Source organism: Triticum urartu, chromosome 7A (assembly GCF_056163025.1).
Source record: "Triticum urartu cultivar PI428250 chromosome 7A, HENAU_Tu73, whole genome shotgun sequence".
Taxonomy (NCBI): domain Eukaryota; kingdom Viridiplantae; phylum Streptophyta; class Magnoliopsida; order Poales; family Poaceae; genus Triticum; species Triticum urartu.
In genome coordinates this window covers 642,692,437-642,717,118 of record NC_141879.1, presented here as the reverse complement: position 1 = coordinate 642,717,118, position 24,682 = coordinate 642,692,437, and the positions used below count along the sequence as shown (strand labels likewise).

At 48.5% G+C, this 24,682-nt stretch overlaps 2 protein-coding genes and 1 pseudogene across 2 annotated transcripts; 1 reads left to right on the top strand and 2 right to left on the bottom strand.

Annotated features, from left to right (window-relative positions):
• Positions 1–1,910: 1,910 nt before the first annotated feature.
• LOC147960974 (uncharacterized) lies at positions 1,911–6,877 on the bottom strand (annotated as a pseudogene).
• Positions 6,878–12,422: 5,545 nt separating this feature from the next.
• Positions 12,423–15,079, top strand: LOC125525152 (putative serine/threonine-protein kinase At1g54610). Its single transcript, XM_048690171.2, has 5 exons — positions 12,423–13,457; positions 13,542–14,081; positions 14,162–14,259; positions 14,361–14,481; positions 14,602–15,079. The coding sequence occupies exons 1-5, from the start codon at positions 12,768–12,770 to the stop codon at positions 14,872–14,874; spliced, it is 1,722 nt and encodes a 573-aa protein (XP_048546128.1). The 5' UTR covers positions 12,423–12,767; the 3' UTR covers positions 14,875–15,079.
• Positions 15,080–21,530: 6,451 nt separating this feature from the next.
• LOC125522436 (DJ-1 protein homolog E) lies at positions 21,531–23,197 on the bottom strand. Its single transcript, XM_048687498.2, has 2 exons — positions 22,394–23,197; positions 21,531–22,305 (listed from the first exon to the last, which is right to left on the bottom strand). Exons 1-2 carry the CDS (start codon positions 23,018–23,020, stop codon positions 21,763–21,765), a joined length of 1,170 nt encoding a protein of 389 aa, XP_048543455.2. The 5' UTR covers positions 23,021–23,197; the 3' UTR covers positions 21,531–21,762.
• Between the last annotated feature and the right edge of the window lie 1,485 nt (positions 23,198–24,682).

Sequence of the window (24,682 nt, the reverse complement as noted above, 5' to 3'; positions counted from 1 at the left end):
CCATAATTCAGAAAGAAGTCATCCCACATACCTACGGTTGAGCGAGGGGCTGAGCTCGATCTTTGTTAGTTTCATATAAGCATAGACCATGTGCGTAGCGTGCACAATTTTTTTACTTAGTTTGAACTGCTTTATAATGCCATTGAAACACACAAATATCCTAGGACTTAGAGGCATCAGGATTTGTGACCGCACTAGCCTAGATTTGTGAGTGATGTAACAAGACCATGATGGTTAGGGTAAGCATGAGCCTTGTTCGAGCTGCTAGCATTTGCGTTCTTCACTGGATAGTATTTGTTGACCTTTAACCAGGATTTCAATCTTTGCTTCTATTTTGTTGATATGTTGCTAGGTAGAAGATGCTAACTTTAGGCCCCATTTGGTTGTGAGGGATCCCTGCAGGATACATGCCGTTTCCCCGGTTGGATAAACCACGTGTTGAGTTCCCCTGGGCAAGCAAACATCGTCGTTTGGTTTCGCGCGAGGGAGGAAGAACCCTGACCTTTCCACGGCCCATCCCGGGGTAGATCTCCCCTGTAGCGACTAGTCGGGGAGAAAACCCTCTACTCGTTCGCTCGCCCTCCCTCGCAACCCTTCAGCCTCATTCTCCATGCTTCACGCTGCTGAATTGAAAGCGCTGCCCCCGCCCCGCCCCCGACCTCCCCTCTGGCATCTCGTCCAAACTGGGTTGGTGGTCTCCCCATGGTGGGAGAGAGGATCCCCCAAAACCATGTAAATCTCCCCGCGGTGGATTAGTGCCCTGGGAAACTTCACCTTTCCAACCAAATTAGGCCTTAATGTTGTATTTCGACCACCCGTTGATTTTGTTAGAGAACATGAAACAAGGCATACTAAGAGGTTTGCAAAAACTTCGTGAGCTTTTAGAAAAAATGTCTATTAGTGTGTCTAGAAAAAAAAATTGCGTCATTTAAATTTTTGGAGTGTTAGTTCTTCACTCTACCAACAGATTGTGCATCGTTCAGCTTCTTTCTTCATTTCTTCTTCCTCCCACGCCACTAGCATTGTCGGGCTCGCCTCACCCTCCTAGAAATAGTTGCCCATCAATGTGGTTGTGCTGGTGCCGCCCTGACGTCCCTCTAAAGCCCCTATTCTCTAACCATGGCAACGACGCTGATAGGTGGGAACCCGATGAACGAGTTCACGCCCGAGGGTGGCCCGATCTTCATGTTGTAGGATCGAATCGGGAGGGATAACTAGCTGCAAGCAGTTGGATAACTAGCTTTATACCTTCCAAGGTTGGATGCAACTCGTACGTTGGGAATGGCTGACCGAAGCTACAAGAACTCCAACCCGCTGTCCGAACAATCACAGAACCACAAACCGGGACTAATCCACACAAAATGGCTGGAACCGTAGAGCATGAACTAGGGAGAACTAGAGGCTCCTTCTCGCGAATCTGAATGAACTCACAAGAGGAAAGGTAGCAAGATCTCTCGGATCTCTCTAGCAGTCTTGCTGCATAAGCTTGTAGCTAAATGGTTTGACAAAAGGTTCTCTAGAGGATGGGGGAGATGGGGTTTTATAGCAGGGACAACCCCCCTTAGCTAGGTGTGAAAATGGTTTCAAAAGTAAGCAGGTTTGCATGGCTTTCTTGGTGAATAATCAGTCAACTTTGGGAGTTGTTGCAGAGCTCATCGGAAATTCGCGAAGTCTTGACAGCCTGGACACCTTCCACGAGAATGATTAGAAATTTTGACTCACAACTCCAAATGATGTGAGGTTTTTTGCATTGGAAAGATAATTTGATGTAGCTTCTGTTGATGTACCCCTATGGCCCCGTCTCTCCATCACATGGGTGTGCCACACCAAAACATCAGAGGTAAAAACTGACAGCATCAGCTTCACTTGCAACTTGTTTTCTCCAAACTTGTTCCTCCAAAGCAGTTGCTTCAAGAGCTCATAGGTTGTTGGATTGATTCCATGTTATACCTAAGTTCAACCAACAACAATGGAGATGAAAGCATAGTTGTGTCATCAAGGTTACAAGGTAAACTTAAGTTAGCGTTCACCTGGTCACTTATTTGTTTGGTGTGACTTCTTGTGATTGGACCTATAATTGTTGGAGACTTGTCGATGGTTGTGGTGTCCTCATCATCCTCCCCCTCTTCAAGAGGAGTCGTCCTCAACTCTGATGGTCCAAAGTATGGAGAGAGGTCGGACACATTGAAAGTTGGACTAACACCATAATCCATCGGAAGGTCAATCTTGTAGGCATTGTCATTGATCTTCGCAAGAACTTTGAATGGACCATCTCCACGTGGCTGCAACTTGCATTTGCGTTGATCTGAGAAATGATCCTTCCGCAGGTGTACCCACACAAGATCACCTTCTTCAAACAACACCTTCTTTCTTCCCTTTTTTGCTCGTTTTGCATATTGTTCAGTCATCTTCTCAATATTTTCCTTGGTCTTCTCATGAATTTTCTTCATGAAGTCAGCACGCTTACTTGCATCAAGATTGGTTCGCTCCTGCAATGGTAAATGCAAAAGATCTATGGGAGCAGCAGGTTTGAAACCATAAAAATTTTCAAAAGGACAAAATTTAGTGGTCGAATGTACTGCCCTGTTGTATGTAAACTCCACGTGGGGGAGACATTCTTCCCACATCTTCAAATTTTTCTTTAAAACTGCTCTCAGCATCATGGATAGCATGTGGTTGACAACTTCAGTTTGTCCATCTGTTTGTGGGTGGCATGTAGTGGAAAAGAGAAGCTTTGTCCCTAGCTTTGCCCACAATGTTTTCCAAAAATAGCTCAGAAACTTGGTGTCATGATCTGAAACAATGGTGCGTGGTACTCCATGTAGCCGCACGATTTCCCTGAAAAACAAATCAGCAATGTGCAAAGCATCATCGCTCTTATGACACGGGATAAAATGAGCCATCTTGCTAAACCTATCAACCACCATAAAAACTGAATCACTCCCCCTCTTAGTGCATGGTAATCCAAGAACAAAATCCATAGAAATATCTTCCCAAGGTGTACTAGGAATGGATAAGGGCGTATAAAGTCCATGAGGGTTTAAACGTGACTTAACTTTGCGGCAAATCTCACAACGTAGTATGTAGCGCTCAACATCACGCCTCATTCTTGGCCAAAAGAAATGGTCAATCAGCACACTCTCAGTTTTCTTTGCTCCAAAATGTCCCATGAGACCACCATCATGAGCCTCCTGCAAAAGCAACAAACGAATAGAGCAATCTGGGATGCACAATTTGTTAGCTCGAAACAAGAATCCATCATGCAAGTGAAACTTTTCCCAACCTTTCCCCTCACTACACTTTGAGTGTGGTTCAGCAAAATATGGGTCATTGACATACAATTCTTTGATGCTTTGCAGCCCAAGAATTTTAGTATCAAGTTGTGAGAGTAAAATATGGCATCTAGACAAAGCATCAGCAATAACATTATCTTTTCCTTTCTTGTACTTGACAATATAGGGAAAAGATTCTACGAATTCACTCCATTTTGCATGTCTACGGTTCAGTTTTTGTTGACCCCTAAGGTGCTTTAAAGATTCATGGTCGGAATGTATCACAAATTCTTTAGGCCACAAATAATGTTGCCATGTTTCCAAAGATCTCACAAGTGCATATAATTCTTTGTCATAAACTGAATAATTTAGAGTTGAACCACTTAGCTTCTCACTAAAATATGCAATAGGCCTGCCTTCTTGCATTAGTACGCCTCGAATACCAACACCACTTGCATTACATTCAATTTCAAAATCTTACCAAAGTTTGGTAGTGCAAACAATGGTGCAGATGTCAATTTTTCTTTCAGCTCTTGGAATGCCTTTTCTTGTGCATTTGCCCACTTGAAGGGAACATCTTTCTTGGTTAGCTCATCCATTGGGGCAACAATGGTGCTGAAGTCCTTCACAAACCGACGGTAGAAACCAGCAAGGCCAAGAAAGCTTCGTACTTGGCTTACATTTTGTGGAGGCATCCACTCACGGATGGCCTTGACCTTCTCCTCATCTACCTCCACACCTTGACCTGAAACAACAAAGCCAAGAAACACATTTTTTTCTATGCAAAATATGCACTTTTCCTTGTTAGCATATAATTTCTCCTCTCTTAGGACAGCAAGCACACACCGAATGTGTTCAACATGTTCATCCAAAGTTTTGCTATAAATCAGGATGTCATGAAAGTAAACAACCACAAACTTGCCAATGAACATTCTAAGCACATGATTCATTAATCTCATGAAAGTACTAGGTGCATTTGTCAATCCAAATGGCATAACTAACCACTCATACAAATCAGATTTTGTTTTGAAAGCAGTTTTCCATTCATCACCCTCTCTCATTCTAATTTGATGGTAGCCACTTCGCAAGTCAATTTTAGAAAAGATGGTGGCGCCACTAAGTTCATTAAGCATATCATCAAACCTAGGTATGGGGTGCCTATACCTCACGGTGATGTTGTTAATGGGCCTACAATCACAACACATTCGGGAAGATCCATCTTTTTTTGGCACTAAAAGAACAGGTACAGCACAAGGAGAGAGACTTTCCCTTACATAACCTTTGTTTAGTAGGCCTTCAACTTGTCGCTGAATCTCCTTGGTTTCCTCCGGATTTGTGCGGTATGGTGGTCAGTTCGGCAATGGGGCTCCTGAAACCAAATCAATTTGGTGTTCAATGCCTCTTTGTGGTGGCAGCCCTGGTGGTATCTCCTCGGGGAGCACATCTTCATACCCCTGCAAAATTTCAACAACAACACTAGGAGTGGTGGATGTTAATTCATTAGTAGAAAGAAAATTGTCCTTGTACAAAAGTACAAAGAACACGGAATTGGGTTCTCTCAACTCTCTCATGTCACTTTTTCTAGCCATCATAACTAATCCCTGTTTTTCCCATGTCTTGGTCAATTTAAGCTGTGGGGTTTTATTTGGCTTTGGATTCTCCCGCTCACTATGTTGTTGGATGTCACTCAAGTGTTTCTCGCTCACTCTCTCTTTCTTTTTCAGATCATCCATCAATATTTCTTCGGGTGTCAAAGGGAGCAAAGATATGCGCTCTCCCTCGTATTGGAATGAGAGATGATTAGTACGGCCGCTGATTTGCACATCATGATCATACAACCAAGATCTTCCCAACAGCAATTGGCATGCTTGCATTGGCACCACGTCACATTCCACTTGATCCCGGTACTTCCTAATGGAAAACTGAACAGTGACAATGTTGCTTACTCGAAGTGTACCACAATCATTGAGCCATTGCATCTTATATGGACTTGGGTGCATTCTTTGTTTCAGTCCCAACTTCTCTACCAAATCTGAACTCGCAATGTTGTTGCAACCGCCATTGTCAACAATAATTCTGCAAACCTTGTCCTTGATGGTACCACAGGTGTGAAAAATATTATGTCGCTGCCCTTTCTCTTCTCTAGCTGCATTAACACTAAGCACACAACGAGAAACAAAGCAATCTCCCATGTCGACCTGAATATCACAACCACTCTTCTCGCCCTCTTCATCCTCATGATCACCCGATGCTCCGTTATCTTCATGCTCACTCTCAGATTCCCATTCACCTTGTTCATTCACAAAGAGAACTCTCTTGTTTCGACATTCAGAAGAAATGTGACCATGCCCTTTGCACTTCCAACACTCAATATCTCGGCTTCGAGATGATGGTACAGACGTGGGGTTAGAGGTACTTCCAGCAGCAAAAGGAGAACGCTTTTCCACATTCCTAGGGGCTGGTGATGATGCCGATGAAGCCGCTATTCGCCGGGTGGCAGTAGGGTGTGAAGTATGTTGAAACTGAGAACCACCATGAGAGGCACTTGGCTGCAACCTTTGCCATGGTGTGGTGGTGCGGTTATGAGATATCTGTCCATGACCACTCCTCTGCACCTTCCTCTCCGTACGCTTTGCTTGCTCCAAAATATCTTGTAGAGTGTTATAGGGAAACATCTCCACAAAATCAGAAATTTCATTGTCGATACCATGCAAAAATCTTTCCATCTTTGACTCCTCATCTTCATGAATACGAGCACGAACCAACAACAATTCCATCTCTTTATAGTACTCATCCACCGTGCACGTACCTTGGCTGAGACGCTGCAATCTGTTTCGGAGATCTCTTTGATATTGTGAAGGAACAAACCTTCGCCTCATTGCTTGTTTCATCTCTTCCCAAGTGTCAATGTGATCACGGCCTAGTAGCAGTTGATTTTCTTGTAGTTGATCCCACCAAGTGACTGCATAACCAGAAAACTCAACACAAGTAAGGTTTACTCTCTTCGGATCTGCAAGGTTATGGATACGAAAAATCTGATCACACTGCTCTTTCCAATCAAAATATGCATCGGGGTCTTTCTTTCCTGTGAACTTGGGGATATGCAACTTGATTCTTGCTATGTCATCTCGACCATCTCGATCACGACGTTCTGCACGACGCCCATCTTCAGCAGCACGACGGTATGGGACACCATCATAATCATCAAAATCATCTCCATGACCACGAGCAACACGCTCATGAGGGTCATAGTAGTGCCCACGAGGACCATGCCCTCGCCCTCGAAGTTGTCCTCCTCGCTGCCCTCCATGAGCAGCAACACCACGCCCACGAGCAGCAGCCACATGTCCACCATGGCTGTTGTTATCATCCTCCAAGTCACCATCCACAGCAGCATGCACGGAATTTTCATCTCCAACTTTCTCAAGTGGGTCAATAGGGTGTTGTCGGTGTCGAACCCTATCGCCACCTGCTGGAGGTCACTCGTGAAACATCCTTCCAAGGTCTCGAACCATGTTCTGTAATTCCTGAAAATCAGCACGTGTGACCGGGGCATCTTCTTCCCCATGGTTTTCTCCATGAACACTCGATCTAGATCCGGCCATGTTAGTAAGGCCAAAAGTGGAATATGATAATTTTGTGGAATCACACAACCTCACCTCTTACTCACCAAAGTTCTTATGAGTTCACATCAGATTGTGCTTCTCCCGAATGTGTTAAAGCGATTGAAAGACAGGGATCAAAGAACTAGCTTTGGTTTTTGGTGGAGCTCGGTGGGGTAAACAAAAAGAGGCTTGTGCTGAAATCAAGTTGATGCAAACCAAGAAAAATATGTGGATGGATCTGCTGCACTTTGCACCAAGATTGAAAAACACAACACACAAGCTTCTGAAATTTTTTCTATCAAGCTGAAACTTTTGGATCTTACACAAGACTTTCCTTTTCTCTCTTGACTTTTTCTTTTTTTTTCTCTCTTTGATTTTTTTTGCCACTCTTTTTTCTCTCTTTTTCCAAAGCACAACAACCAAATCTGAAAGCAATTATGAAGATGAACTTGGTGCAGATCTAAAAGATGAAGAACATGCAAGGTATGCAACAAGATCTCAGCACCAACAAGGCTTGGATTTATTTTTGGTGGGGCTTTGGACTTCTAAGACAGAAAATATAGCATGAAAAACACTCGATCTAAAGGGATGATAGCAAGATAAAATTGGATAACAGATCCTTCCATGTCAACGAAAGCTCTGATACCAGATGATAGGTGGGAACCCGATGAACGAGTTCACGCCCGAGGGTGGCCCAATCTTCACGTCGTAGGATCGAATCGGGAGGGATAACTAGCTTTATACCTGCCAAGGTTGGATGCAACTCGTACATTGGGGATGGCTGACTGAAGCTACAAGAACTCCAACCTGCTGTCCAAACAATCGCAGAATCACAAACCGGGACTAATCCACACAAAACGGCTGGAACCGTAGAGCACGAACTAGGGTGAACCAGAGGCTCCTTCTCGCGAATCCGAATGAACTCACAAGAGCAAAGGTAGCAAGATCTCTCGGATCTCTCTATCAGTCTTGCTGCATAAGCTTGTAGCTGAATGGTTTGACAAAAGGTTCTCTAGAGGATGTGGGAGATGGGGTTTTATAGCAGGGACAACCCCCCTTAGCTAGGTGTGAAAATGGTTTCAAAAGTAAGCAGGTTTGCATGGCTTTCTTGGTGAATAAGCAGTCAACTTTGGGAGTTGTTGCAGAGCTCCTCGGAAATTCGCGAAGTCTTGACAGCCTGGACACCTTCCACGAGAATGACTAGAACTTTTGACTCACAACTCCAAATGATGTGAGGTTTTTTGCATTGGAAAGATAATTTGATGTAGCTTCTGTTGATGTACCCCTATGGCCCCATCTCTCCATCACATGGGTGTGCCATACCAAAATATCAGAAGTAAAAAACTGACATCATCAACTTCACTTGCAACTTGTTTTCTTCAAACTTGTTCCTCCAAAGCGGTTGCTTCAAGAGCCCATAGGTTGTTGGATTGCTTCCATGTTATACCTAAGTTCAACCAACAACAATGAAGATGAAAGCATAATTGTGTCATTAAGGTTACAAGGTAAACTTAAGTTAGCGTTCACCTGGTCACTTATTTGTTTGGCGCGACTTCTTGTGATTAGACCTATAATTGTTGAAGACTTGTCGATGGTTGTGGTGTCCTCATCAAACACCCCGCACCGCGGTGTCTGCTCCCGCTTGGTCACAGCTCGCACTTGCCAATTTCCCACGGAGTTTGCGGTCGGGGTAAAGCGGAAAATTAACTAACAAAAAACACAGGCTCCTGGTAATTAGACAAAACACCAAATTAATGGTGTAGATTTAACCATTTGAGAGTTTCCTCCTCCTCATGCTTACGGATGGCTTGCCGAAGCACCTCGCCCTACGCTCATACTGTGCTCCGTCTCCCCAGGCATCAGGAATACGCTGACCTTAGAGGGTAGTGCGGTGCGCTCCCGTCTCGTGCATTGTGACCTAGTCACCGGCTTTGAGAACGCCGCGGAGGCAAAGCCGCCAAATGGTCTCTCTGTTTGGGCCGTTGCGTGATGCGTACACACTAGTTGTGTTCTGTTTTTTTTAGCATTAGTACAGACACAAGCGCTCATATACACGCGCATACACTCACCCCTATGAACGCACGCACGCACACCCTATTCCTATGAGCACCTCCGAGAGACTGAGCTGGCATATCATCTTGAGATTTACGAAGTCACCGTAGACGCCTCGTCGTCGACGGGAACGTCTCCTCTCACTGAAAGTACATCGCCGAAAATACTGAAATAAATCCAGAAATACTACCTGTGGTTGAGTTGGTTAGGTGGACAGTGGTATCTCCAACCCACCAGGCAGTCGTGTTCTGTTCATACTGATGAACTAGTACACCGTTAATTCTGGTCGGCCCATTCTCTCAACTTGCTACTCGTCCGTTCACATGGCATCTTGCATTTTTTACCCTAATATTGTACTGTCTCAGTTTCAAAATAAATGTCTTACTTTTGTACTAACTTTAATATAAATTATACTAAAGTCAAAATATTTATTTTGGGAGAGAGAAAATAATATATATAGGGAACGTTAGTATTGAAGCGCCTATCTAGCGAACGATTGGTTCGCTGTGAGAGGCCTCCCCGCCAATATTTTTGTTGGCTACAAGAAGCCTCCGGCACGAACTAAATGGCCCGAATCAACAATACCTTGTACAAAAAAAAAAAGATTTAACAAGATGTATGTATCACCTCTTTTTTGAATAGTGAAACAACACAAACTTGCCTTAATGTACATAATAAAACTGCAAACCAAATTGTGATGCTCGAAAATAAAAAAAATGGCATAACAAATTACAAACCTCGAAATAGACTTTCATCCCGCTTTATAAATAAAGCAACTATCGAACCAAGTACACGGCCGAATGTTACAAGATGGTGAGATAAACCTCACACAATCTCGATCCAAGATAACCGGATCACGCAGAACGCACACGACTACGCTGATGCCGGTTCGTTGAAACCGGCCCCTTGCTCCCGGCCTCAGTTGGTGAGGTTGTTGAGGAGGTTCCGAGGTTGGCGGCGTGGGCGATGCAGACGTTCATGCGTCATTGTCTCATTCCATCGGGCCTTGCGGGCAGAGACCTCCAACGCCTTTTGTTGAAGCGCGAGTTGTGCGTTAAGTTGGGAAACGCGTATTGCCTCCAGCATTCTCGATGTAGGGTCGGTGCCGGCGATGGGCGTCATGAGATAGTTCAGGGTGTATCCTATTACCGGTGGCAGTGTTGACGTAGTGCCTCGCAAAATGGCGGTCATCATGGTGAGGCCTGCCGGTGAAGTCGGGAAGAGGCCCGTGCTGACTTGTGCTTGAGGCATCAGTACGGGGTCTATATGTGGTTGCATCTTGACAGTATCAGTCCTGCCGCCGAAGATCCTGAGGTCGCGGGCTCCATCGACTCCGTTGTGCGTAGCATGTTCGTGGCTGGTTCTGTCATCATGACTTGGTGGAAGGATATCGCCTGCGGGGCCTCAGACAGGATGCCTCTTGATTAGAGGAGGCGTCAGTCTATGAGCCCATGGACGATCCTGCTTCTCCCCAAAGGTCGGAGTACGTGACCTCACGGAAGGGTTGGAGGCCCTCGTTCTCTTCCTCATTGGTATTCCCTCCGGTCTTTTTTAATTCGCATATAAGATTTATTTGAAGTCAAACGTCATAAACTTTGACTAAGTTTATAGAAAAAATACCAACATTCGAATGTGAAATCAACAACATTAGATGCGTCATGACTTTAGTTTTCATACTGCATAAATTTAGCATTGTAGATGTTAATAAATTTTCACATAAATATGGTCAAACTTTACGAAGTTTGACTTCAGACAATTCTTATATGCAGAGTAAAAAAGACCGGAGGGAGTAAGGAAGATCGATGCGTGGTCCCTCTCATCGCCCGAGGCCGAAGCGGTGCTTGCCGTATCGGCGTCTCCATGGACATCTGGGTCGGTGACGAGGCAGCCTTCTGGCGCCTGGTTGAGGCGCCAGGCCCTGCAAACCATCGCGACTAGCTGGATTGCGGCGTGGCCTCCTCTCTGTGGCTGGTGTGAAGGCGGATCGGGGGTTGCATCTGGGTTGATGGCGTGGTGTGTTCGTCAGACTGGGTGAGAGAGCTGCGAGGTCAATTGAGAGGTCTCAGGGCGGCGAGTTAGGTCGATGAGTTGATGTCGACCCGGCCTGCCTCGTCCACGACGAACGTGGGGGAGCCAAAGGTTAGGCTCTCCCCCGGCGATAGGACGCCGGAAGCAGAAAAAGATCCGATCGATGATCAGTCTCCAGCCGGCGCCGCCCATGCCTCGCGCGCCAACTGACGGAGCAGATTTTCGTCAGATCCCTTGGTAGGGGTCCAAGCGCAACTGAAATTCATATGGATCGGAGGTCACACGAGGGGCTTATCCAGGTTCAGGCCTCCAGAGAATAATACCCTACGTCCTGTTGGTTTTGATTATTCATAGTGAAAGGATACCTCGTGCGAGAGGTTATAATGATGTATGATGTTGCTACCGGTAGTTCTCATATCTGAGAATAGATGATCAAGGGGAACCCTAGACCTCCCTTTATATAAACATGAGAGGCCTAGGGTTTACATGCTGGATGCGATCTGCGGCGTCGCGGCCCTCTAGTCTTGGGTGTCAAGAAGGTCAGCCCGCGCCAAGGGTTAGTGTCACGTCGTGGGCCCAGCGCCCGCGCCACGCCCACACCAGAGAGAGCTAGGCCGCGCCGGCCCCAAAATCTCAGGCATCGTCGGCTCCAGTCGGGCTTTGCCCGACCGAGCCTCGTGACGACGACGAGGGAGGGGGAGAGGGGGGGGCTAGCGTCTAGGCTGCCCCCCCCCCCTCAACTACTGTCTCCAATAAATTACAAGTCACCTACAGGAAATTGACATGGTAGCCTACGGGAAAAATTAGTACTACAAGACAAAAGGGCCATAGTAAAGCTAAAAAAGAAGAAACCAACAAAAACAATACCGTGGCCCAAAAATGCAGAAAAAGAAAGATCATACATGTCAAATTTGCATATTAATTAAGTATAAGGAATTTTCCATGCTTTATATTTTCGTTTTCAAAAACATAAAAATTACACACAGCTACCATGATAATAAATAAATAAAATTGCCATGATCTTAATAATAATATTGCCATGCTCTTAGTAAATAAAATTTGACATGTAAGAAAGTAGAAAAGCATTCCCAAAATTGCCATTAATAAAGTGATAAAATTTCCCAAAGCTTGCCATCAGAGCATTACAAAAAGGACCTAAGTTGTCATGTTTGGAAGACAAAAATGTTATGAATTTGCCATGAGGCCAGGAGAAAAAATTCTAAGATTTAAAATGTATACAAAACAACTGGACATGTGAGCATTACAAAAAGTTTAAAACTGCCAGGTGACAAAGTTCAAAATTTTATAAATCTACATTGGCAAATCCTCGTCATGTTCATCCTGCGTTCCAGTAAATTTGAACACTCGGGAGTTACCGGTGCGGCGACAGCGACTGCAGCTGCCAGATTTGTATTACCTCCTGGCTGCACCTCCTCTATAACTCCGTCGATCTCGGGCCGTATACGGGCAGTGCCCGACCGCGGAGCACCATGGCTCCGGAGCTGCACTGTTGCGCGGAGACACGTACGTGAGGACGTAGGCTGTCACCAGCTACATCTCCCGATCAGCCGCGCGCGGCCGGCCGCCGCCGGCCGGCAACAATATTGTTCTTGTCAATGTCACTACCAGCCATCCAGCCTGCAGATACAGATTTTTAGTGTTTATATGTTTGGCGCCACACTCGGGGCTCGTCCCTCTTCCCCTCTATGTTGATGTCTCCATCCCCGTCGCGCCCCTTCCTCCACCTCCCTCTCTTCGTCGGCACCAGCCGCCGCCGAGGCCGCCGTCGCCGTCGCGCGGCTCCGCTGACATGGGCTGCGCGCAAGCCAAGCCGTCCCAGGGCTCCCCCGCCCGCAGCCACGACCGCGGCATCGACCACCTCATGCGCTGCAACGGCTACACGCCCGCCGCCGCCCGCCGCCTCACCGACCCGCTCCCCACCACCGCCGCCGTCGCGGTCGCGAGGGACCAGGCGGACGCCAAGGATGGCGGTCCAGCGGGGACGGAGACCACGGATGCCTCGGGGACGTCGAACCTGACGGCGGCCACGGTTTCCTCTCCGTCGCTGTCGATGCCGCCGCAGGCGCCGGCGGCGCGGCGGGAGGACGACCGCGAGCAGCTGGTGGACGGGTGGCCGACGTGGCTGCTGGAGAACGTGCCGCGCGAGGCGCTGCAGGGGATCGTGCCCCGGAGCGCCGACGCGTTCGACAAGATCGAGAAGGTCGGGCAGGGCACGTACAGCAACGTGTACAAGGCCCGCGAGCGCGGCGCCGACGGCCGGCTCGTCGCGCTCAAGAAGGTCCGGCTCGACACCATGGAGCCGGAGAGCGTCAAGTTCATGGCCCGCGAGATGCGCATCCTCCGCCGGCTCGACCACCCCAACATCATCCGCCTCGACGGCATCGCCACCTCCCGCATGCACCGCAGCATCTACCTCGTCTTCGACTTCATGTACTCCGACCTCGCCCGCCTCATCGCCCGCCCCCTCACCCTGCCACAGGTACCATATATACCACCGGAGCCGGAGACGACGACCCGTAGAACCGAAGAGCAGAACTTATTTTCTTGGTTTCTTGGCATGCAGATCAAGTGCTACATGCAGCAGCTGCTGATGGGGCTGCAGCACTGCCACGAGCGCAACATCCTGCACCGGGACATCAAGGGCTCGAACCTGCTGATCGACCGCGCCGGCGTGCTCAAGATCGGCGACCTGGGCCTGGCCAACTACTTCGGGCCCGGCCGGCGCCGCCCGCTCACCAGCCGCGTGGTCACCCTCTGGTACCGCGCCCCGGAGCTCCTCCTGGGCGCCACCGACTACGGCGTGGGCATCGACCTCTGGAGCGCCGGCTGCCTGCTCGCCGAGATGTTCTCCGGCAAGCCGCTGATGCCCGGAAGGACGGAGGTGGAGCAGCTCTTCAAGATCTTCAGCCTCTGCGGGTCGCCGCCCGACGAGTACTGGCGGAGGATGAAGCTACCCGCCACCATCCGCCCGCCAAAGACGTACAAGTCGACGATGGCGGAGAAGTTCGCCGGCATGCCGGCGTCGGCTTTCCCGCTCCTTACCACGCTCCTCGCCCTCGACCCCGCCGCCCGTGGCACCGCCGCCCAGGCTCTGCAGAGCGACGTACGTGCCCGCGCACACAAGCCAATCCGTCCACACAAGTTTGTCTGACGCTCTTCACCTCACACGACTTTCCATTGCAGTTCTTCAGCACGCCGCCGTTGGCGTGCGACGTCTCCGACCTCCCCTGCGTGTACAAGGAGGAGGCTGCCGATCCGACCACCCCCCACGACGGAAGGAAGTGAGGACTGACCGATCGCATGAACGCTTCTTTGATCTTGCAGAAGCAGAATTCCCTCTCTGTTGGCTTGATGGTTTTCTGCTCTGCCACCATGTGTGCAGGTCCAAGCCGAGGCAGCGTTCACAGAAGCGAAGGAACAGCGGCAAGCAGAGAGCTGATCGGGAGCAGCACGGCGACGAACCAAAGCTCTCCAATGGCGAATCTCCAAATCCTAACAAAGAGGTACACATCACAAGTCCACAGGCGAATCCATCTTCGTGCAGTTCTACCTACGTGAACCGGAATTTTTAGCAGCTTCATACTCTCATTGACTCCTTTGCGCGCGACGACGAATGAATGTAGGAGGAGAACACGGCCTGGCCTGCAAAATCAGGGCCCCTGTGCATGACTCTAAAATTGGGCCTACCATTAGAAGAACAGGTCCTGGCCGAGAGCGCCATCGTCAAGGCCTCCACCAGCACGACCTCGCAACGGTTTGCAGTGAGCCCAATGCGGTCGTTCCTACCTGCGGATGAGCCGCAGCTGCGGAGGGCCAACACCTACCACGCCACCGGCGACGAGCACACGGGCGGCGCCATCGCGCACCGCGGCGTGGCCATCAGATCGGCGACGTGATCGAGGACATTTGTGTGGGTTTCAGCGGATGAAAATGGCAGCAGAACATGTTCAGGATACCACTACTGTTGCCGACTTAGTTTGCTGCGACTGAACTGCTGCTGTTCTGATTGAGAAACTCCTGATTTGTAGACTGCGACGCAGTTCATCTATCAATAAATCTCCATTGCAGAGAAGTGGGAGGATTCATTTATCCCATGATTGATCCCGCTGTGTCTGTTGCTGCTCTATTATTTTGCGTTCAGCGTTGGAAAATGGAATTTCTGTGAAGATGAGTCTTATCCTATAGTCTTAAAATGTTTATCCTCACTATAAGCAATTCTTTTAACATGTGGCCTTCCACCTTACCAAGTGTGTCATGTCAGCATCCACTAACACTATTTTACACGCATATACCACAACCTTTAAATCTTACAACGTGCATTCTCCCATCTCACTAGGTCATGCATGTTGCGACATCATGATTAGCCACATAACTATCCACGTCATGCACCTTATACAAACTCATGTCATCTTATTCACTTGGTACGGAAAATTTTCTGGGATTCCCCGGCATGCTGCTGGCGTGGTTGGCCTCGCCCTAGGGCGTGGCTCCTGGTGCGTCGTCCCGGCTCGCCCCGATCTGGCCATGGCTTGGCGCGGGCCGGATGGCCGCGGTTGCCTTGTTCTCCGACGTGCTGCACGGCGGCATTGGGGCATGCTAGTTTGATTGTCCAAGGGACGTGGTCCTAGCCTTCTTCTTGATCCGAGATGGTGTCCTCCTAGATGTCGGCCCTCTTTGATCTGGCAATTGACGAGTTTCGAAATGCTCTGCCGGAGATCTTTATTGAATGCTTGACGCTTGTAGATTCCTGGGTGGGATGAAATTCGGCCGTGTGCGTCCCTATTTTAGCCCGAGTGGCTTCAGGGGGGTGTGGCGCGAAGCTTCGTTGTTTGTTGACATTATGGGACATGTCGGTATTTCGATTTCCATGATGAAAACAGTGGCAAAGAATGTCATGGTGGCTGAGGCCTATTAATGACGGATCAAGTCTTCAAGGCGATTGGGACTTTGCTAGGTGATTCGTGACTCGTAGAAGCGACATCGGCAAGTGGGGGTGGCAACACAAGCGGAGTACAAAGTCTTAGCTTTCAGGATGAAAACCCAAGGTCCATAATTAATTGGTTGTGCCTGGAGTTCCTTGTTGAAGACATTGTTTTAGAGCGCGGGTTTTTTTAAGGACGAAAACCTAAGAGCATCTCTAGTAGACTCCATATCCCGTCGACCCGCAAAACGCGTTTGCAGTTCGCGAAAAAACGATTTTGCAGGTTGGCGCGGACGGCCGCAGAGGCAGACCCTGCAAAACGGACCCGTATAAAAGATATTCACGGAATATACTCTTTTACGAGTTGGTTTTATCTACGGCAGAATAGACCCCTCAAACTTAACTTGTAAAACGGAATATTCGCTTATATTCTTTCCCCACGTCTTCTTCTTCCTCTCGTCCATGTCCATGGCCAGTTAGCTTGCTCCCACAAAATCGGTGGATAGCACACGAAGCTGTCAAAACTGAAGCCGCACACGACCAAATATGAAGGGCATGAAGCGCCGAGCCAGCAAGCTCCTCCGTCGAGGCTCGAATCGATCCAGGAGCGAGCTAGCTAGCTCAGCTAAAATCCATCCGGGGCGAGCTAGCTAGCTCCTCTGTAGCCGAAGCAAGAAACGCGGCCGGGGCTAGCTAGCTAGCTCGCATCGATCACATCTAGCTAGCGCGGCAGGACGCGGCGGGCAGGCGGCGGACGGGCGCGGCAGCCGGGAGCATGTTAGAATAAATTCAAGCCATACCGTTATTCGAGGACCAAGCAATCACACGAGTACAACATCAAGATTTGTTAACGAGATTCATTGATATGGTTACATCTTCGGGGCTTGACTACGGGCGCTGCTTCCCGTGACATCGTCACAATACCGCACTCTGGCCGTCTGGGCGTCGGCACACGCTGCCGGCTCCCCCGCGTGCCTGTGCTATTATGTTGGCATAGGTTACATCGTGTGTCTACCCCCGCTATATATGAGAGGCCTAGGATACAAGTGTCCTACCAGGACACGACTCCGTACCGTGTAAACACAATACAACTCATAGTCCAACTGTAACCTACCTTATACACAATATTCGACACAGCTCTAACAAACTCCACCTTGGCAAATATTCTCCACCATCTTGAATTCGTCGATGCGTCAAACTTTCATGTACATTGGACTTGAGTTTTCCCATGAGTACCGCTGCTACTCCAAAGACTCCATATGACTCCACCTGCAACTTGTAGTCTCTTCTTTTCTTGATCACTGTCAACACTCGAGCAAAATTAAATTCCTTGTTCCTCTAGTTTGTGCTCCCAACTTTCAGAGTATCCGTCCAACGCCATCACACACCGATCACTGACCTGCGTGAAAGTGAATAACTCACATATTGGGTGTGACACATAAGAGTTACCTGAACTCACCATCACCGTTCCTTTCTTGATCGCCTGTCAGAAACTTGAAGGAATTTCACCATTGCTTGTAGTCATCCCGAGTCAAATTCGCAGGTGTCTCACCACATGTATGACCACCAGAGCCCTGGCCCGTCTCCATGCCCCGTGCGCTCCGCACGCCTCGCCGCTATTACCGCGTCGAGCCTCCGCTGTCCCGGTCGAGTCTCAAGGGTCGCAAAACCACACCACTCAACCCCCACTGCAGAGTACCACCGATCATCACCGACCGATGACGAGTTTCACGCTTCCATCGGACCACTGAGCTCCAGTCCGAACTACGTGTTACTCGCTTTTTCCCGCTGAATAGGCTTCGATTCCCTGGATCCTTACACCGTAGCCCCTCAATCCAGCTCCACCTTCAACATGACTCCATGGTAGATGATCAGTCCACCCTCGCGCATCGTCGACTTCAAGCTCTGTGTGTACATCACCTTGAATCTATCCCGCGCCATAATCTTGTTGAAGCCACACAAGCCCTCAGACCTGCGCCACGTGTTTCCACGCCCCAGAAGTCGATCACCATCAGCATCGCGCTCCTATGTCGTTGTCGCCGATCTCACCACCGTCTTCTGTACCAACCGACTTACGTCGATCCCGTCAGACTGCCTAGTCCGACCCAGCCGAACTCGTTCGACTGCATGACACACTTAAGGCTCCCAAATCGTCTTCCGCGAATTTCCATTCATCACCTGATAATTCCATCTTAGCTGACATGACTTCCTGCAACGCCTTCAAGCATCCATGTTGTGCCAACAAATCTTTCACCTTTGTCTGCCATAACCCAAGGTTTTCAGTTCCATAAACTTCTCCACCTCAAACCCGGAATCCGTTGACGTCCTGGTTCTTCGTACGGCTGACCCTGTGGAAAAAAACTATCTTGGCTTTAACTCCTGATGCAAAGCTAATTGCTTTTGCCTTGCCAACCATCCTTGCTAGTCCCCGATGGATGTACCAATGGATTTTTCCTTCGCGAGATTTGATCTGCCTGTCTGTTGTCTGTGTCACTTGAGGACTCGGTCCTCTTTTTGTCTTCAAACAAAACTCGCGTACGTAGCCCTCCGGTTCCAACTCGCCTTGGCCTGCCAGCGCTGACCCATGGTCTAGCCCACATCTCGACTACGCTGGTCCGCCTAGGCTTCTTGCGCGCACGGTTGCACCGTGTATACCGAGTCAATTAAGACTGCGCTGCCTGCATGTTCCGCCGCCGCCCTTGCCGCAACTCGCCGAGATCACCACGTAGCTCTTCCCATTGCTTTTATCAAACACGATACATGCGTCGTTCAAGAAACTTTCCGCTCCAAGCAACCTCGTCGATCCGCCGACACGACAACTTCCGCTGCCATGTCTCCAATCGAATGTATTGCATCTTGTAAAGTCTCATCGACGACCTCCACGTGTTTTCCTCTAGATCAACACAACTGACTTCCGATCAACCTAACTAGGTCGGCCATCCACTGGATCGCGTCGCTGCTGCCGCAACTCGAGTGCGTCGCATGACGCTCGCCCGATCGATCCACCTGATCGACCGCCGGACGTCTCGCCTCACGCTGCCATGCGCGCATGCGCCTGCCTATACGCTCGCTGTCTGCTGCAAGACCTGCACTCTGATTTGTCTTTTTCAATTTTGTTGAGAACCACACCACAATCGGCCGCGTCTCAAACTCGATACTTCCTCTGCATCAACAATCCACAGCCTTCAAACAACCTAGCTCTGATACCACTTATTAGAATAAATTCGAGACATACCGTTGATCATCTGAGGACCAAGCAATCATACGAGCACAACACCGAGATTTGTTAACGAGGTTCATCGATATGGCTACATCCCCGGAGCTTGACTACGGGCGCTCCTCCCCGTGACACCGTTACAATACCGCACCCCGGCCGTCCGGACGCCGGCACACGCCGCCGGCTCCCCCGCATGCCTGTGCTATTATGTTGGCATAGGTTACATCATGTGTCTACCCCCGCTATATATGAGAGGCCTAGGATACAAGTGTCCTACCAGGACACGACTCCGTACCCTGTAAACACAATACAACTCATAGTCCAACTGTAACCTACCTTGTACACAAGATTCGACACAGCTCTAACAGAGTAGCGGACGAGCGCGGCGGGCAGGTGGCGGACGGGCACGACGGCCGGGCAGTCGAGCGGACGGGCGAGCTTCACGGCGTTGGCGGGAGCAGAGATTCCTCAGACCGCTAACGTTGACCGGTATGCAAGGCCCTAATAAAGTTGCCTTCAAAACTGTAGATATAAGGGTTTTGCCTTCGCGTTTATAGGGCCCCTTAAAAAAATTTAAGGGTCGGACGATTTTAAGGGATCTGTTCGGGCTCATTTTTTTGACTGGAACTGTAAAATGCAGTTATTTTGCGGGTTTGACCACTTATGCGGGGTCTGCTAGAGATGCTCTAAGATCTACGATCGGGCGACAACGGCCCTTGTGCACTGTTTCCTTCTTAGAGACGTCGCTTGTGGAGAACTTGAACTTCGGGTGTTGTCTTGGTGGTGGTTCGTGCTGCAGCTACAAAGATTTTGATCACTGTAGTGGGATCTTTATTATTTTTCTTTCTTTTTTGTTTTTGGTTGTGTGCATCCGTAATATTTTTATGACATTACATTGTTGCAGAGACCGGATGTAATTGATATCTCCGCGATATTAATATATTTCCTTTGTCAAAAAAATTGGTGGTAGACATTGATCATTAAAATGTATTTAAAGATGAAAATATGAATTGAAGAGGGCAATACGTGCATACAAGTATTGGTCACGTGTTGTATATTCGTAAATGCTAAAGCATTTTTCTTGAAAACTCTACAATGTTACTCCCCCGATCAAAGTTAATTGACGTAGCTTAATAATGTGGTGTTATGAAGTGTGTTTTCTTAAGAATATAGTGAATTAAAAAGTTGTATAAGAAAGCTCCTTAAGAAATTGTTGTCCGGTCAAAATCGGATGACCAAATTTCAAATTAAAGACCTCATTGTGAGGCCTTAAAAAGGGAGCATAGTGTCTTTACTAGAAGGTGTGGTGACTTTTGCTGCGTCATTTGTGTTGTTGGGTTTCATAATTTTGTACTCCCTCTGTTTCAAAATAAACATGTATTACTTTTCTGAAAAGTCAAACCTCTTTAAATTTGATAAAAACTATAGAGAAATATATCAATATCCACAGTATCAAATCGATATCTTTAGATTCATCATGAAATGAATTTTCATATTTTTTTTATTTACTATTATGGATGTCGATGCTTTTGACTTTGAAATTGATCAAAGTTAAAGAAACTTGTCTTTTCAAAAAACGAATACACCTTATATTTTTTAAACTAAGTGAATATTTGATTTGGCGAGTGGCGTAGATGATGTAGTGTGTTTTCTTTTTATTTATAATGCGGTATTTTGATAGGCCTTTTGCAATGTGATTTTGTGTTATCTGATAATCAATCCATATTTATGTGCGAACATTTTCTGTGCTGATAGCTGTATGTACTATATATATTGGTGCTACAGTATCACATATTGGCGTTTGTTTTCCCTAGGTGGTGAGAAGATGCGTGGGATTGGTGTCGTTGACCCGCTCAAGATTGTAACTAAAATTAAAATTGAATATCTAAATTGAGTGGAAGAGCTCCAAAATTAGGGAGCATGGTGAATTTTTTAAACGAGAGAGTGAAAAAATGTTGTTGACCCGGTCAAAATCGGGTGATCCAATTCCGTATTGGAGATCTGAATTAACTATGAGGCTTTAAAAAATCTGTGAGCATACTCCTTGAAGAAAAATATTGTTAAAAGAATGAAATGAGAGAGATTCTTGATAAAAAATGTTGACCCGGTCAAAATTGAGTGACTCAATCTGAAATTAGAGACCTCAATTAATTATGAGCCTTTTAAAATAAGGAAGCATAAAGAATTGAATGAGAGGGCTCCTTATAAGAAAGGAAAAAAACATGGTTGACCCCTCAAAATTGGGTGACCAACTCTATATTGGAGACCTCAATTGATTGTGGGCTTAAAAATTAGAAAGCATAATGTAATTAGTATAGATAGGTGGAGTAGATATAGATTGTTTGCAAGACTGTCGGTGGCAATCGATGAGCTCTGCAGTTTATGGTGCCAAGCCAAACTGAAGGCTATGAAAGTTAGGTAGAAACCATTCATAGCTGATCAAATACAAGTTCAAACCACCAAGAAGTTCCACTCCAAATCAAAATAACAGTTTGTGCTACTACACAGGAAGAGAAACAGAGAACTGGAAACACATGACAATCTCTGAACTCCAAGGTTTAAGAGTTTCTGCAGAGTGTGACAGTGTTCGGCGTTCTGTTCACAAAGTTATTACAGATCACGGAGAGATGCACTGCAGTTGCATCTTCAGAAGGAGACGGTGATGCCCAAGAGATCCACGAGGCGAGCGATGAACTCGGCAAGGTCCGGCCAGCTCGCCGCCGTCACGAGCTTCCCGTCGGCGACCGCCCCTTCGGGCTCCACGGCCGCCGCGCCGGCGAGGTTGGAGATCACCCTCATGGGCACTCCGCTCGCGCACCGCTTGCCCTTGAGGAGCCCCGCCGCGGCGAGGACGAGGTGCCCCTGGTCGATGCTGGCCACCACCTTCCCCTTGGCCGCGAACTGCCCCACCAGCGCCACCGCCTTCTCGTTCGTCACCAGCAGCTCCGGCGACCGGCCGCCGGGCACGACCACGCACTCGTAGTCGTCCACGTCGATGCCGGCCCAGTCCACGGTCATCACGAAGTTGTGCCCGCGCTTCTCGTCGCTCACCGCGCCGGCGACGTCGTCGTAGATCGCCGTGACGCACGGCTCGCCCTTGCGCTTCGTCGGGCACGCCGCCTCCACGCGGCAGCCCACGCCGGCCAGCGCGCGGAAGGGCACGTTCGCCTCGTAGTCGTCCACGTAGTCCTGTTGCATCGATCATCAGTTCATCACATCACAGTTAATTCAAGAAGGGAGAGAGGGAGGGGACGGGGGAGAAATGGCTATAGCTCACGGCACAGAGGAAGAGGACGCCCTGGCCGCGCCCGCCGAGGACTCGGCCGCCCAAGGCGCGCAGGAGCTGCGCGATGACCTCCCCGTGCGCGGGCCACCCGATGGCAGTGAGCACGTGGCCATCGGCGACGCAGAGGCTGAGGGGATCGGGCTCGACCCAGGTCCCGCCGGCCAGCTCCACCACGGGGCGCAAGCTAAAGAACGCCGTGCACCGGACGCCGCCCATGGCGCCCGCGGCGGCGAGCAGGACCTGGCTGTGGCACGTGAGCACGACCGGCCGGCGCAGCTCGCCCGCGAACGCCTTAACCAGCGCGACCGCCTCGGGGTCAACGCTGAGCTGCTCCACGAAGCGGCCGCCGGGGACGACGAGCGCGTCGTACGCGGACGGGTCGGCCGCCGCCGCGGCGAAGTCGGCGGTGACGCGGAAGCGGTGGCCGGGGAGCTCCGTGTAGAGCTCGTAGCCGAGGAAGTCGTGCACCGCCGTGAGGCAGGGGTCGCCGGGGGCCTTGCCCGGGGCCGCGCAGTGGACGGCGACGCCCAGGCCGGCCAGCGCGTAGAAGGGCACGGCCGCCTCGTAGTCCTCCATGTAGTCGCCGCACAGCATCAGCACCTTCTTGGACGGCGCCATTGCTCTCCTCCTGGACCAGCTCGCTCGCGAGCGTGACACGGAGTGTGCGCTAGCTGCGTAGGAAGGATCGATCAGAGAGCAAGGGAAACACGAAGACTTCGTTTCTAATTATACGAAAAGGAAAAAACAATGGCCGAACAATAAACAAGATTTAGCATGCAAGGCCGAGGTAATTAATTGCCAATTGTCAGATGCGTTGCACATGGTCGGGCCGGCGAGATGGATCCGCCCCCTGGCAGTATTTACTTTCAAAATTGGCAAAATCTAAAATCCGGGCGTGCGGATTTTTGCGACTGATCCGAACGATCCGGATCTCGCCCATTTTGGATCGGACGATGCTTATTGACCGTGCGATTTTAACTCGAGCGGACACGATTATTCGTTGATTTTTTTTCAATTTTTCTTCATGATCCTGTAATTAATGACGATTGGATTCTGCAATCGGACCGCTTTAACTGTGATCCTAATATACGCATGTGATCCTAATTCTGTGCATGATTATCCGTATCCTTTTTTAGAAAAGGATGATTATCCGTATCGTAATTAATGGGTTGCCTTAATTATCTCGACCCGTTTAACTGCGTCTCCTAATTTGAAACGTAATTAGTGGGTCACCTCCTAATTTTATGCATGAGTTTTTTTTTGCGAGGGAATATTATGCATGAGTTGGTCAATACTCTTCTCATCCTAATTTCCCAGGCAAAAAATAGTGCACAAGATGGATTCAAACTCTCAACTTCAGGCAACTAAGACCACTAAACAAACCACGCTAACCAACTAGCAAGCAGGCAGCTACTTGTGTGAACTAGTAGAACGCCCGTGTGTTGCTACGAGCCATAATGCATATAAATAAATCAAACGAATGATTAAGCAATATGTCTAAAGTCCTTCGAATATATATTCTACTGATTGACCATGCGTTGCAACAGAGGCATACTATATACTTTAGTGATTCAAAAATAATCGTGTCTAACATATACTCTCTTCAAAAGTTTAGAGATTATGGGACAAAATAACCATTGGCTAATTCATTGATTAGCGGCAAGTAAATCAATTAGTAAGCCACAAAAGGAAGAGATTTGGTCAATTTGGAGAGAGATACTTTACTTTTTCTAGAAGGAGATACACATACAATAAGAGCTATATACTTCCCTCATGTTTAGAGGGTTGATATGTCTCCAATGTATCTATAATTTTTTTTTATTTCATGCTATTATATTGTCTGTTTTGGATGTTTTATATGCATTAATAGGCTATTTTATATTATTTTGAGACTAACCTATTAACCTAGAGCCTAGTGTCAGTTTTTGTTTTTTTCTTGTTTTAGAGTTTCACAGAAAAGGAATACCAAATGGAATAAAACTTTCGCGATGATTTTTCTTGGACCAGAAGACATGCAGAGGGCTTGGAGTGCATGTCAGGAAAGCCACGAGGCAGCCACAAGGTCGGGAGGCACGCCTAGGGGGTAGGGCGCCCCACCCTTGTGGGCCCCTCGTGACTCCACCGACCTATTTCTTTCGCCTATATATTCTCAAATATCCCAAAACCTTCCAGGAGAGCCACGAAACCACTTTTCCACCACGCAACCTTCTATACCCGTGAGATCCCATCTAGGGGCCTTTTCCGGCATCCTACCGGAGGGGGATTCGATCACGGAGCGCT

Bases quoted from the DNA above. Each gene is read 5' to 3' on its own strand.
- LOC125525152 (XM_048690171.2), top strand. From the start codon at position 12,768: ATGGGCTGCGCGCAAGCCAAGCCGTCCCAGGGCTCCCCCGCCCGCAGC. The intron at 13,458-13,541 runs GTACCATATATA...CTTGGCATGCAG, and splicing joins GCCCCCTCACCCTGCCACAG to ATCAAGTGCTACATGCAGCA. The intron at 14,482-14,601 runs GTACACATCACA...GAATGAATGTAG, and splicing joins CTCCAAATCCTAACAAAGAG to GAGGAGAACACGGCCTGGCC.
- LOC125522436 (XM_048687498.2), bottom strand. From the start codon at position 23,020: ATGGCGCCGTCCAAGAAGGTGCTGATGCTGTGCGGCGACTACATGGAG. The intron at 22,306-22,393 runs GTGAGCTATAGC...TCGATGCAACAG, and splicing joins GCGTCCTCTTCCTCTGTGCC to GACTACGTGGACGACTACGA.